Genomic DNA, 15,799 nt, shown 5'->3' on the forward strand with positions numbered 1-15,799 from the left:
TTAAGGGGGGGGCAGGGGTGTAGAGAACTCCATGGAAAGAGGACAAGGAAATGCTGGTTCAAATCACTGAGCATAAGTCCTTTGCTGCAGAGACTGAGCGAGGGACAGAGTGGAGGATACGTTAGTGAGAAACTTGGGGTGAACTTGGTAGGTGGTAGAAGACAATGATTTTAAAAGAAGTGTGAGAAAGTGGAACAAGCTGAGGTATTGTATGATGTTAGTGTACCTTTAATTTATGCTCATAGCTTTAGGTGATATCAGTGCTGGGAAGAGAAAAATAAAACATGGGCAGGTCAGGTGACAGGGATTTCATTCTCAGTTTGGACTTGCAGATTTGAGTTTGTAGTTTTAGAAGGGACAGCAAACCAAAAATAGGTGTTTTCCCTCTCCCTGTTGTTTAGAAAATTCTGTTGGTTAGCTGAAAACAAGATCTTGTTTTCCTGAAGGGAAAACCTGCTGTTGTTGGGGGCTGAGCAAGAGTCTCTCTGACGTTTTGGGAAACTGTCTTGTCTTTAAACTGTTCTGAGTCTCAAGAACATTTGACTGCAGAATTCAACTAACGGCCTCGATCCCAGTATCATGTGAGCATTAGTCTATGCTGTGTTAAACCTATGAAAAGGGTCTTTTGTCTATAGGATTGGTTTGATTGGACATTGTAGAGATCTTTGTTAAGGGTTATACATTATCATGATTGTTTATTTCTTGTTTGTAATTGATAAAAGTTCTTGCTAATTTTCTTACTATACATGTTAACTATATTCTTAAATAAACTTTGTTTGATAAAAGCTCCCTAGTGCGTCTCTTGAATCATACCTGAAGTGAAACATCTCATGCTTATCTGAGCCAAAATCAGAACTTACGTTTTAGGTGGGTTCTACACAACTCTTTGGAGGTTCTAACTGAAGCATAACAATTGAAAGGAAGAAATGGTGTCAGAGCAATAGGAGGACAGACCAAAGTGAGGTTTTGCAATAAGAGCCACACGACCATTGTGGTGATTTGGGCAGGGAAGCAGTGGAAGGTAACACCAGGCTTCAGGAAGGGCGAAGGCCCCATGGTAAAACAGCACCAAGAATTAGTTCTGGTTATACCCTTATTAATATAATCACAGTCAACTGTTTCACTGTTTGTCGATGGCCTCTCAATTACTATGCATGAAGTATGAACTGGCTTGGTTATTTTAATGTCTAATGCATCTTAGCATAAATAAAAATGCTAATATATTAATCACAGTGATGTAAAGATTATGCCTGCAACTGCTAATAAAGCACAGATAGAAAGTGTGATGACTTCAGCCAGGCTAATGAGGTTGGCTTGCTAGAGTATGAACTGTCTTAATTGATGGGTTGGCGGGCCTTGTTGCCGCCGGGCGGCGGAGGTCCCCAGTGGAGGTCCCTCTACGGAGGGATCTCCCCCAATTATCTTGGGGACCTGGGGTGGAGGGTGCTGCACGCAGCAGTGCCGCACAACCGTAGGTTTTTCAGGTTCACGGGCTCCCAAGACTGCCCTTTCTGTGGCCTTGTGGAGTCTGTGGACCATGTCTACGTTCTGTGTTTTAGACTGCACACCCTTTTTGGTTTCTTCAAACACCTTTTACTGATGTTTTGTTTGCACTTCAGTCCCACGCTCCTAATCTACGGGCAGCTGGTGCGGAGAGGGGCGGGTCGGGATGCCGACCTCCTCGTGAACCTGCTCCTGGGCCTGGCGAGACGTGCCATCAATAGGTCCAGGCAGCGGGTGATCGACGGGGCCGTCCATCCTGACTGTCTGCCCCTCTATCGCGGCTACATTCGCGGCCAGGTGTCCCTGGAGAGGGAGCATGTGGTGTCCACGGGCGCAGTTGACGCCTTCCGCGACCGCTGGGCACCGCAGGGGCTGGGGTGTATTATCGACCCTGATAATCACCTTTTGGTTTGATGTTTTAAGTTTCCTTTCGACTTTGTTTCTGGTTCGGGCTGTTCCCCCTTCCTTTTGGGGAGCTGCCCCTTTTAATTTGTCCCTAAGTGAATTTGAGTTTGTTTATTTGGTTGGTGTTGAAAGACATGTCTTAATTGATGGTTAAATCAGGGAGCCTCATGCTCCCTATTTAAAGCAGGTGCGTCAGACTCCCAGCCTGCATTCAGCAGGGAGCAACTGGAGAGCTGGCTGTGTACAGACGTATGGTGTAAATAAAGTAACTTGGTGATGGGACTTTCGCCTCCGTGGAGTTATCACAGAAAGTCACATTTGTAGAAAGGCAAGGTATCAATGGGAGACTATCCTTAACGTCTTATTAAAAATTGAAAAAAATATGCAAAATATTTGCTGCTGAGACAACTGATTGTCAGCATGGTTTTGGCAAGTTGCACAAGAATAGGTCATTCATTTTTCCATAATGGATGTTGTCGCCATCATTATCAATAAATGGCTGCCTCTAATGAGCCACTCCTGCCATTAAAATATTAATCACCGGCATAACGATTCATTTGTATCAAAAAATCAATGAAAGGTTCTTTTCTCTCTCCACCCAGAAAATTCCGAAGAAGCTAACTCCTTGCTGAGTCAGACTTCACGAGGTGCCAAGTCCCTCACTAAAGTGGTTATTCTTAAAGCGTCCATGTAACAGTCAGCACCTGTTGCCTATTCCACACCTGTTGCCTATTCCACCTTCGGTGGCGTCGCAGTTATGCTCATTCCTGACCTCATTAAGAATTTCCCACAGGAACCGGTGGGCAATAATGACTTTTCTTTGATTCATTCACAGGATGAGAGACGCTGGCAAGACCAGCATTTATTTATTGTCCATCTCCAAGGTGATGGTAAGCTGTTTTCTGAAACCACTATAGTCCATGTAGTGAAGGTACTCCCACAGTCCTGTCATGGTGTTCCCTTGTCCTTCTAGGCGGTAAAGGTTGTGGATTTGGGAAGTGCTTTTGAAGAAGCCTTGGTGGGCTGTGGTGCATCTTACAGATAACAGTCACTGCAGCCACGTTGTACTGGTGGTGAAAGGAGTGAATGTTTAAGGAGCTGGATGGGTTTCCTGAATGTTATTGAGCTTCTCAAGTGTTATTGGAGCTGCAGTCAACTATGGAAGTGAAGAGTATTCCATCACATTCCTGACCTATGCTTCGTGAAGAGATTTGGGAGTCAGCCTTTGACTTACTCTTGTAGCCACAGTATCGATGTGGCTGGTCCAATTAAATTTCTCATCAATGGTGACACCCCCAGCATGCTGATGGTTCAGCAGCGGTAATACCACTGAATCTCAAGGAAAGTGGTTATACATTATCTTGTTGCAGCTAGTCATTGCCTGGCACTTTTGTGGCACAAACAATACCTGTCCCCAATGAGCCCAAGCCTGAATGCCATCCAGGTTTTGCTACAGGTGGGCACAGACTGCTTCTGAGAAGCTGCGGATCGTGTTCAACACTGTGCAAGCGTCAGTGAACATCCCCACTTCTGACCTTATGATGAATGGAAGGTCATTGATGAAGCAGCTGAAGATGTTGGGCCTCGGACACTCCTCCCTTGAGGAACTCCTGTAGTGATATCTAGCAGAAACCCTGACCAATTTTTCCCTTCCTTGCTCAGGCCAATTGCAGTGCATTACCACCATTCTAGATGAGTTCAGCTAGCTCAGCCCAAAATAGGGGACCAACTCTGAATCCTTCCTGGATAAACTCACCGAGTTGGTGAGGGTGGCTTTGGAACACATGTTTAAAGGATAATGGTCATTTCCTACACTCCGTTACTTGGACTAAATTTTACAAATTAAACACTGCTTAAAACAACATGCAAAGGTATCCCTAAGGTCTGATTATCCCAATGACATTACATGAACAGACCCCCAATCCTGTTAGTCTCCCAGAGGTTAAACTTCTTTATATCTCATTTTTTTCACATTTCTGGCATTGAATTAATCAAAAGGTTATCAGGAGGATGACAGACTGATTGCCATAGGAAGCAATATTAAGTTGAGTTACCCCAAGAAAGAGAGAGTAATGATTATCTTCTCTGCTGAGTATTAACATCTGATTTTTTTAATGCTATAACAATGCTACTGTGTGCTTTGGGAAGGATCTGCCAGCTGACAATTCCCAAATTAGTACAGTAAAAATGGGAAAAGTCAGCGATAGTTGGATTGCTCCGTCTGTGCAATTCATATGGAAATAATTTCTTCAAAACGTACAAAATGTGAAGTTTCCCTTTACAGAACCTTCAGATGTGGCGCAGCTACACCAAACAGAATTTGGCCAAAGTGCCAGCTGCAGCTGGGGTTTGCTATTTATTCCCTCAGAATTTCAACAAAGGTGAAGCCAGTAAGAAAAAAAAACTCGAATAACTAAATACCATTTATTCTCCAGACCTCAACATCAACATTTTTGAAATTCTAAGAATTTCCACTTATTTTTCCTTGTGATTTTACAGCACATTTTGTACCTCTCCTCTTCCGGTCTCTCTCCAGTTGCCGACTCCTGAGCCAAAGGGTGGACAACCTCCCGTCTCCCGGACTCTGCCGAAGCAGCTTGGGAGCCGGTCGCTGGATGGTGTTCAAGGAAATTCTGGGGCAAGCTGTCCGCCAATTCTTTCCCTCCGTGTCTAACAGCAACTCAGTTTCTGCTCACGGCCTCCCCACCTCTGACTGCTTACCAATGGTCAGGGCATCGTGTTTTAGTCTGTAGGTATAAACTGAGAGCCTGGCGTGACCTGCTCAGGTGGACACTGAAGATCCAATGGGACCATTGAGAGTGCTTCTGGCTGACCTTTCTTTTTCCCCTCTATTCACCTTACGTCAATGGTTGGACCAGCATTTATTCTCCGCCCCTAACTGCCCTCCATTCCAGAGGATATTTGAGAATCATTTGCTGTGGGTCTGGAGTCACATGTAGGCCAGACCAGGTAAGGGTGGCAGATTTCCTTCCCGAAAGGACATGAATGAACCAGGTGGGTTTTTACAACAATCGACAATGGTTTCATGGTCATCAGTAGATTCTTAACTCCAGGTTTGTTTTTATTGAACTCAAATTTCACCACCTGCAGTGGCGGGATTCGAACCCAGATCCCTGGATCTTGTCCTGGGTCTCTGAATTACATGTCCAGTGACAATGCCACTACACCACTGCCTCCCCAGCGATCTCCGAGTGTCCAGGCCAGAACTGTATTCCTTCTTTAACCACCATCAACACAAAACTGATTAACTAGTTACTCATCTAACTAACTGCTAGCTGTGATATTGTGTGCTCAAAATGGTGCTTGCCTTTGCTGTGAAACAGTTACACCAATCTAAAGACATTTTGTCAGAAATGTTTCAATAACTTACGAAGCCATGATATGAATGCGCATTTTGTGCCATTCACACAACAGCTTATGGGGCTCACAGATTGTATACAAGACACTAACTCAAGAAATGAACTGTACTTATGGTGTTAAAAATACTGGTCTAATAGACCCTCACGGCCAGGTTAAAGAACTGTGATCAGTTCCTCATCACGGTGATGCTGAGCAGGATTCTGGCTATCCTCCAAAAACAAAGAAAAGTCTTGACCTTTTCGTTTTTTTTTTCAGCCACTTCTTTGATGTACATCTGCATGTCAGAGCGTTTGCATTCCGGTTTATACTAATAGCATTCCAACTGCACTTCGAGCCAATGCCCACAAAGGAGCTACAACCATGTTTAGAAATGGTTACTGCGGAGAATTCTGCTACAGTTTAGCTTAAAGCAGATATTACTACAAAGCTTTGGCGTTGGGCCCTCCAGCGATTAGCAGTGATCGTGTTGTGTCGAGAAAAAAAACTTTCATTGATACAGCTTCAGCAACCAATAAGTATTCTTTCAAACAAAGTCACTGTTGTCAAGAGGACAAACTTGGCAGCCAACTGCACACAGAAAGGTTCTGCCAACAGCAAGTGAGATGGATTACCAGTCAATCTGCTGAACGGTGCTGCTAGTTGAAGTGCAACCAGAGAAATCAACCCCCCCCCGCCCCACAAGATAATAATCCTCCCCGTGAAGCTCCACAAAGGTGCTATAGAAATGCAGGCTTGCTCTTTGAGAGCATAGAGGACAAGTTTAAATAAATTCATGTCAAAGGTTAATAGAATATGGCTACCTGACCCTTTCAAAGCCAAGTCAAGCAGTTAAGAGGAAAAGCAGACAAACCCTTCAAAGTGAAAAGTATGATGGCGAGTGGGGTGGGAGTGGGGGGGGAGGAAAGAAAGCAAGAAAATAGGGTTACATTAGATACCACTGGCACAGACATGACGGCCAAACAGATCTCCTTCTCCACTGAAATTTGCACAATTTTATGAAAAAGAAAATTGATACAAAGGTTATTTGTAACGATAGATAGAAAGGAAAAAGACACACATTTATAGAACAACTTTCACAATCTCCGGATGACCCAAAGCATTTTATAGTTAATAAGGTATTTCTTGGAGTGCTGTCACTGCTGCAATGTCAGAAAAGCGACAGCCAATTTTCACACAGCAAACTCCCACAAAGAGCAAGATGATTATGACCAGATAATCTGTTTGAGTGATGTTTATTGAGGGATAAATATTGGGCAGGACGTGAGGGATGACTCCCTTGCTCTTCTTTGGAATTTTGCATTTTGGGATCTTTTATATCCAGCCGTGCAGGCAGATGGAGCCTTGCTTTAATGTCTAGTCTGAAAGACGGCATCTTCAGCGGTGCAGCACTCCCTCAGTATACACTGTAGCGTCAGTGTTGATTTCTCTGTTCAAGCCTGAAGTGGGAGTTGAACTTGATCCTTGTGACTCAAAGGGCAGTGTCCTATCAGGTGAGCCACAGCTGACACTGGATAATACTGGTATTTACTGACAAAGGAATGGGTTAATTAGGAGACTGGTCGCTCAGATTTGTAAAAAGCAAGTCATGTCTAATAAATTGAATCAAGTGTGTTGGGAAGAAAGCAGGGTACATTCGTAGAGGGAATAGAGTGGGTGTATGGATTTTCCCAAGGAGTTTTCTAAGATGCTGCGTAGGGTGATGGGACTAAACAGATAGCATTCAACTGACTTCCGGGTGGAAAATGGTACCAGACAATTTAGTGGGATATAATTGACATGTTCACATTTAGTGACTCTCTCGTCAGGAAGTGCAGCTGATCTGTGGCAGGATATTCATGTCTTCATCTCTATACAGACTATAAAACGTCTCTATATATAAACACTTGCTACAAAGGATCTACGTGCTGAGGAAGTGGATAGTGAGCAGCAAAAGGAACCATTCTAACCTCCGTTGACCTCCAAGGATTCTGGACTTTACAACGGTAAACATTATGTGCCTTTTGATCTTGTGCTGAAATGGAATTGTTTTCGTACCAAACACAAATAAAGTATTAAAAATAACCTTAAACTTGACGACTTTTTCAGTCTTTTTTGAATATAGTCTGAACAATGAATGGCATCCTCAGAACTGCCTGGGAGCACTTGAAGAGTCCTGAATTGCAAGGGCGCAGAACAGATAGAAGATAAATAGAATCCAACAGTGCAGAAGGAGGCCATTCGGCCCATTGAGTCTGCACCGACCACAATCCCACCGAGCCCCGATCCTCATAACCTCGTGCATTCGTAGAGTCATAGAGGTTTACAGCATGGAAACAGGCCCTTTGGCCCACCATTGTCCATGCCAACCCTTTTTTTAAAATCCCTGAGCTAGTCCCAATTGCCCGTGTTTGGCCCATATCCCTCTATACTCATCTTACCCATGTAACTATCTAAACGCTTTTTAAAAGATAACATTGTACCTGCCTCTACTACTACCTCCTACAGCTTGTTCCAGACACTCACCACCCTCTGTGAAATAATTGCCCTTCTGGACCCTTTTGTATCTCTCCCCTCTCACCTTAAACCTATGCCCTCTAGTTTCAGACTCCCCTACCTTTGGGAAAAGATATTGACCATCTAGCTGATCTATGCCCCTCATTATTTTATAGACCTCTATAAGATCACCCCTAAGCCTCCTACGCTCCAGAGAAAATTTACCCTAGCTAGTCCCCCTAACATTAAGGGGCAATTTAACATGGCCAATTCACCTAACCCGCACATCTTTGGACTGTGGGAGAAAACCAGAGCACCCGGAGGAAACCCACGCAGACACGGGGAGAACGTACGGACTCCACACAGACAGTGACCCAAACCAGGAATCGAACCTGGGTCCCTGGTGCTGTGAGGCTGCAGTGCTAACCGCTGTGCCGCCCGATCAAATCGAAGCAGACACTGCCGCTGCGTTGTCATGGAATTTGATAGCTCCCCATCGGGGAATTGAACCCCGGTCTCCCGCGTGACAGGCGGGGATGCTAACCTCTACACTAACGAGGAAGTTGCAACACTAACGAGGAAGTTGCACACTAACGAGGAAGTTGCACACTAACGAGGAAGTTGCACACTAACGAGGAAGTTGCACACTAACGAGGAAGTTGCGAGAATGAGCACAGTTCAAATGGGGCGATTGCTGAAATAACCTGGGCTTAATGGAATGTATCGCTATGAATATTAATTACGATTTATTTCGCAGTTTAATGTTTTTATTTGGGAATACCTTCAAACAAATTTGGAAGCTATAGCTTAGGTAGTACTGCATGAGGCAATAGTCAGTCGGAGGGAGGAGGGTGGTAGTGAGGGGGCAAAGTAAAAGTTGATAACTACATTAGGAGTAAATTATTACTACATTTAACATTGAAGTTGAGAGCATCAGAAATGTTCCCCTTTTTGACATTGTCAGTAAAAGTTTGTAATTGACTTTAATATTTTTAAAAATCTGTTTCAACATTCAATTAATCTGCTTTTAGCCTGAGCTGGATTTGAATACACTGTACATTCTTTTGCTTGCTGAAGGTGAAGTGTATGTGATACATTATGCATCCCAGCAAGGTGCAGTACAGTGATAACGCTCTGTATTCAACCCCTCAGGCTTGTTGTATTTATGTAGATAACACGGCAGCAGAGACAAACCCCAGTTCATAAAAGGAAGCAAACTGAGACACTGAGCCCACAGAAATATCTGGCACAAAAATCCAAAACATGCAACATCGGATGCTCTCATGGGAATGGGAACTGACTGCATGGGTGAGGATAGATTGTTAGATCAGATGCAAAAATAGATGAATTCGCATTGCTGATATCAGTGAATTAGAACGCACATTTTCCCATACCTTATTCAAACAGTTGTGTTTGTAAGCCACTGATTTTAAGTTTTGCAATGAATTTTTAATAGTCTGGCTGGTCTCCCTGAATAGGTCACCTGAAGGGCAATGTTAAGGCACTTTAATAGCAGTTCAGATCATGGAAGAGCAAGATCCATATAACTTGGGTGTACGTTGCAGAAAGGCGATCCAACAGCAGAACTGCAGGCCACCAGAAAGGTGGGTTTACACTGCTGCCCTGGAGCAAGGGTTCACCAGTCTAAATGTGGGTAGTCAGCACATGGACATGTTTAGTTTGAGTTGCAGGAGAGAGCGAGACAAGTGACAAGGAATCATGTTAGAGTGTGTGTGTTAGGTGGGCTGAATTACATCTGGAGCTACATCATGGATGTGAAAGGAGTATATGGAGAAAGTACCAAGACATGTTGGTGGCAGCAGGGGGAACAGTAGGCTAAGATCTAGACATAGAAAACAATCGAATGGAGGTTCTACCAAGAGAATACTTCGAATTAGCTCGATTGAAAGATTTACTGCGAATCTGAGACAATAGTTAGGGCCCAAGGAACAGCTGGAAAGAAACAATGGGATGTTTTATTGAACAGGTACAATGCAAGATTGAACAAACAGCTGCATTACCCAAAGCATCCTGGTGTCTGGGAGCAAGATTGCCTCACTGAAGCATAAATAAAACCAGACAAAGGTGCAGCATTTCATTATACTATAAATTGCTCATTAACAGAAGAATATATTTATATCCTGAGGGACAAGTCCGTGTGCTATGAAGGAATTGGATAAAAGAGAAACACTGATCTACTTTTCCCCTTTATAGATGCTGATAGACTGGCTATGCATTTCGAACATGCTTTCTTTATTCCCAGCTTTTGCCTTCCTTTGCTCCTTTTATTTGTAATGGCATTAATATGACTGGCAATATCCTATTAAAGGCCTAATGCTCTTTGGAAAGTTGATAGTTGCTAAAGTAGACCATTTGCTTTCAATTATAAAAGCTACTTAGTGACATTCTATGTCACAAAATAAATCCCTCCCAGCATGGTGTGAAATGCCTTTATTGTTTTACTCCATTTGAATTATATTTTGGTGATGGGAAACTCTCACGTTCATAGAATCCCTACAGTGCAGGAAGAGGCCAATCGGCCCATCAAACCTGCACCGACAACAATCCCACCCAGGCCCTATCCTCTTAACCCGACATATTTACCTTGCTAATCTCCCGAAGGGGCAATTTAGCCCATCAGCCTAACCTGCACATCTTTGGAGTGTGGGAGGAAACTGTGAGCACCCGGAGGAAACTCCACACAGACAGTGACCCAAGCTGGGAATCGAACCCTGGGTCCCTGGTGCTGTGAGGCAGCAGTGCTAACCCACTGTGCTGCCCTTCAATTTTCATAGAATCATTGAAACCCTACAGCACAGAAAGAAGCCATTCGGCCCATCGAGTCTGCACCGACCACCTAGGCCCTACCCCCATACCCCTACATATTTTACCCACTAACCCCTCTAACCTACGCATCTCAGGACACTAAGGGGCAATTTTAGCATAGCCAATCAACCTAACCCGCACATCTTTGGACTGTGGGAGGAAACCGGAGCACCCGGAGGAAACCCACGCAGACACGAGGGAGAATGTCCAAACTCCACACAGACAGTGACCCAAGCCGGGAATCGAACTCAGGTCCCTGGAACTGTGAAGCAGCAGTGCTAACCACTGTGCTACCGTGCCGCCCCTCAGTACAATTTTGTACTGATTTATTAGAGAAATAAACAGGCGGTTAAAGACAGAAATGTCTTGTCTGTGAGTACCTTAAGTCACAAAAGTTTCGGATTTTCCCATGCCGTTCATCACCTACTAAACTCAAAATTTCTGAAGCTTTAAAAGCCTCTTTGATCTTCAGTGAATTCTTTTACTGTCAGTATTACAACACAGGACACTGGTTTGCTACAAAATCGTGCCCGAGTTTTCCTTTGGCAAGTTATTTTAAACGGTTACATTTGGTTCTCAGTTATGTTCTACATACAAGGAGCTCTGTTGTAACCTCAAGGGTAATGAATAAAAATCCCCATACAAAGGGAAGGAAAGTAGGAAGTCTAATCTGCCACTGAGAAGGACTTGAGGACAACTGCTGAGGAAGCAAGGGGAACAGAAACTAGACTCCAACCTATCCATCGCCAAGGAAAGATTGCACAGGCATGGAAAAAATATATATCTGGGTGGGGAAAAAGGAGAGAAAAATATTCCTTAATTCAATTTGTCAGATGTTAACATTTCACAGTCAGTGTAAATGGTGCAGAATTTCATCAAACTTTATGTATCTTCTTCCACCGATATTCTATGTCAGGTTCAAAGAAAGATGACGAAAGTGTGAACATTAAGTGATAAGCAGATTCAGAATCTCAAGCTTGTTTTCTGTCCAACAACAACAGCTTTCCCCCAAGAGAGATCAATTTGGGGTTCATCAGAATGCAAACGGTTGCTCTCCATTGTTGCAGTGGCATGCGCAGCACTCGGACTTTGCCGTGGACTCGAGGAGTAGCAAAAACGTTAAAGCTCACAGCGTAGATACCCTTGGCCAGCTAAAAACCTGAACAGAATTGTTACCTTAAAATCCATTTCTGGACCAACAGTGCAACATGGAGGGGGGTCTGGAATATTTCAGTTGGCATCATTAATCTATTATCGGAGTGAACTTAGTCGATAAAGAGAACATCCCTATCTCCCGGAATGCTCCTAAAATTGGGATATTGTCAGAGCAGTGTGCTTGTTAAAGGTAAAAACTGTTGCTGCACTGCTGCACTCTATATAACAGAAAGCGTATATTAATTCCTGATAAACAGTCGTAGAGTATTACTTGGCAAGTCTTGCACAAAATGTACCCCAACCATTAATAATTCAGTAAGTACGTGCTACATTGCACACATAGCAGAATCATTTTCCGCTGTAATCTCACTTTAGCGTTCAATTGACTGCTCTGATCACTGAGCTGTTACCAGATGAGATAACTGCCTGAAAAATCACTCCCAGAGATCCAGCATTTTGGGCTGAGAGATATTAGCCAGCAAGTCCAACATTTGAGGCGCCCAGCTAATGAGAGGTGTGCTGCAGCCTGCTACATCACACTGCTTCACACAGTAGAGTCTCCTTACCTTCAGAATCATCTCCGCGCGAGTCATGCCTTTGACGACAATCTTTGTGTAGCTCGCTGGAGCCTTGCGTATAACTTGCGAACCAATAGAAGGAAGGTCAAGCAGAACGGTTTTCAGAGAATGAGTGTCGAGCAGAAGCTGTGAAATAAATGTCAACACTGTAAATTGTGTATTTACATTTGTGGCTTATTCTGTTGAGTCATTTTCTACAGTAATCTGAAAATCCTTCTTAATCTGATTTGATTTATTGTCACATGTATTAATTTACAGTGAAAAGTATTGTTTCTTGCACGCTATAAAGCATACTGTACATGGAGAAGGAAATAGAGAGCAGAATGTAGTGTTACAGTCTCTAGGGTGTAGAGAAAGATCAACTTTATATGAGGTAGGTCCATTCAAAAGTCTGATGACAGCAGGGAAGACGCTGTTCTTGAGTCGGTTGGTACGTGACCTCAGACTTTTGTACCTTTATCCCGACGGAAGAAGGTGGAAGAGAGAATGTCCGGGGTATGTGGGGGTCCCTGATTACGCTGGGTGCTTGTGGTTCCAGTTTAAAATGGAACAATAAAAGCAAGGATTTTTTTTGGGAAGCGGGGGGCGGGGGGGTGGGAATACCAGTGAATAAGTGTTCTATGATTCTGCACATCTCATTAATTCAATTACTTTGTACAAAACTGTTGCAGAAAAGCATTGCCGCAAGTATTTTACAATCAACAATGCACAATTTGAAAGTTCTCACCCCCATTAATACACTGACATCGTAGTCTCATTCCTCAGTAACCAGGAGCACCCTCCCGTTCTCTGCACAAGGAGAGTATTCATTATTTACACCACGAACCTAGGTTTCTCAAGAGAGTAGACTGGCAAAACAGAACCAGCTTGTGTTGTGAACTTGGATCAGCTTGGCTGGATTAAAGCCAATGGTATCAATCGTCAATGAGAGCTCCTTTGGTCTGTTAACATGAAAGGCAACGTTTAAGCTGTTTTTGTATAGCAATCAAAGCCAAAATAAGTCACAACAAGCTTACAATTCTTTAAAATTGCAGTTGTGTGTGTGTGGGGGAGAGAGAGTTGGGAACATTTTCATGTATATCACCACATTCAATTATTTGCCTATATAATGCTTAAAGGAAAATCACTGCCTCATGTGGACTGCCTTTCCATTTGATTACACAGATTGTAGAGCACAGCAACTGATTATTTGGCCTGACTCCACACAAGCTTCCTCCCACATTATTTTCTCTAACCCGATCAGCGCATCCTTCTATTTGCTTCTCCCACACGTACTTATCTAGCTTTCCCTTTGAGGCATCCGTGCTATTTTGCTTCAACCATTCCTTGTGGTGGCAAATTCCACATTCTAACCATTCGCTGGGCAAATTCTTCAGACGATTGATAGGTGACGACCGTATATTTGTGGTCCTAGTTTCGAATTCTTCACTAAATGGGGCGGCACGGTAGCACAGTGGTTAGCACTGCTGCTTCACAGCTCCAGGGACACGGAGTTCGATTCCCGGCTTGGGTCACTGTCTGTGTGGAGTTTGCACATTCTCCTCGTGTCTGCGTGGGTTTCCTCCGGGTGCTCCGGTTTCCTCCCACAGTCCAAAGATGTGCGGGTTAGGTTGATTGGCTATGCTAAATTTGCCCTTAGTGTCCTGGGATGCGTAGGTTAGAGGGATTAGTGGGTAAATATGTAGGTATATGGGGGTAGGGCCTGGGTGGGATTGTGGTCGGTGCACACTCGATGGGCCGAATGGCCTCTTTCTGCACTGGAGGGATTCTAAGATCTTCTCTACCTGTATTTAATTTCTTCATAATTATAAAGACCCCCAATCAGAATGAATGGAAGGCATATCAGGAAGGTTCTAATACCAGCTGTTGAAATCATCCTGCCTGATTTTCCTTCCTACACTTTGCCCAGATAATGGCTAACATCCAACATTATAGACAAAACTCTATCCGATTAAGTGTTCAGCCTGGGTTTTTTCTTTGTGTTTTAAAGTTTATTTATTAGTGTCGCAAGCAGGCTTACATTAACACTGCAATGAAGTTACTGTGAAAGTCCCGTAGTCACCACACTCCGCCACACTGAGGGAGAATTTAGCACGGCCAATGCACCTAACCAGCACATCTTTCGGATTGTGGGAGGAAACCGGAGCATCCGGAGGAAACCCACGGAGACATGGGGAGAATGTGCAATCTCAGCACAGTCAGTCACCCAAGGCTGGAATTGAACCCGGTCCCTGGTGCTGTAAGGCAGCAGTGCGAACCATTAATTGCAATTGACATCAATACGTATTGTGGATCCACTTAGTGGATTAATAAATTTATCTGACTTATACAGGTAGAGTTGTTTAAGTAAACTGGGGAGACCATGGCGTAGTGGTGTGGTCACCGGACTAGTAATCCAGAGATCCAGGATAATGTTCTAGGGTCCTGGGTTCAAATCCCACCAAAGCAGATGGTGAAATTTGAATACAATAAAAAATATCTGGAATTAAGAATCTACTGATGGCCATGAAACCATTGTCAATTGTTGTAAAAATCCATCTGTTTCATTAATGTCCTTTAGGAAAGGAAATCTGCCGCCCTTACCTGGTCTGGCCTACATATGACTCCAGAGCCACAGCAATGTGGTTGACTCTCAAGTGCCCTCTGTAATGGCCTAGCCAGACACTCAAGGGCAATTAGGGATGGGTAACAAAAGCTGGACCAGCCAGCAACGCCCACATCTCCTGAACGAATGAAAAAAATAGTCCTGCTGGCCACTGCTGCAACAACCCCTTTTGGCCTGTTCAGGTTACACATTCATAACAGGTCTGCATGCCTGAAATGTCAAAGCCATTTCTACACTAAGGGTGGAATCTCCTGGTCCCGCCAGCAGTGGGAAGCTTGGCGGGTGGGGCAACTTAATTTGGTGCAAGGCCAAAAATCAGATTCCGAATGTTGGGATGAGCTTTAAGAATTCTGTCCTCGGGAATTTAAAGGTGAGTCGAGACTCCCGGTGAACAATGTCGGGAAGGACTTTTGCGTGCATTAGCAACGTGATGCATGCTCAGTGAAAGACCACCTGACTGGAGTGAGGTTTCCCCTCCAAAACAAGTTCCCCAGCTGGTCAGAAATTAGAAAGTTTATTTTACGACTGTATGTGAGTGGGGTGCATCTGGCGAGTCTGATTTCTTCCACAACTTGCGAAAATAGACGCGGCTTTGGCCTTCTGTGGGGCCACTTACAGCTTGACTTATATTGTGTGCCATGGAATAAGCTGTGCGAAGGGTGGACACAGGAGTCACTGAGCCCAAGGGGTCTGCACAATTTCCAGCCACTTGGTGCACACTATGACTGAAAGTTCTTCGGCGTGACCTTTCCCCATTGTGCCTCTGCAGAGGTTGCCCCAAGCTCGAGCAGCACATAGTCCTGGCCTTCGGAATGTGCCAGTCTGCAACATTCATTCGAGGACGACTCTTTGCACTGGAAGACCAACAAGTTTC

The 15,799-nt window shown here is 44.1% G+C and overlaps 1 protein-coding gene and 1 non-coding gene across 2 annotated transcripts in view; both read right to left on the bottom strand.

The window, feature by feature from the left end:
• The window catches only part of vps53 (VPS53 subunit of GARP complex), a 293,849-nt gene that overhangs the window by 16,441 nt on the left and 261,609 nt on the right, over positions 1-15,799 (bottom strand). The window contains exon 20 of the mRNA XM_078224778.1: positions 12,309-12,446. Within this exon, the coding sequence (XP_078080904.1) occupies positions 12,309-12,446 (138 nt within the window). The remainder of the gene's footprint in view (positions 1-12,308; positions 12,447-15,799) is intronic.
• On the bottom strand, positions 8,251-8,322 carry trnad-guc (transfer RNA aspartic acid (anticodon GUC)). The gene has a single exon. It is a non-coding gene; the product is annotated as a tRNA-Asp (tRNA).

The sequence above is a fragment of the Mustelus asterias genome, chromosome 12 (assembly GCF_964213995.1).
Source record: "Mustelus asterias chromosome 12, sMusAst1.hap1.1, whole genome shotgun sequence".
NCBI classification, from domain to species: Eukaryota; Metazoa; Chordata; class Chondrichthyes; order Carcharhiniformes; family Triakidae; genus Mustelus; species Mustelus asterias.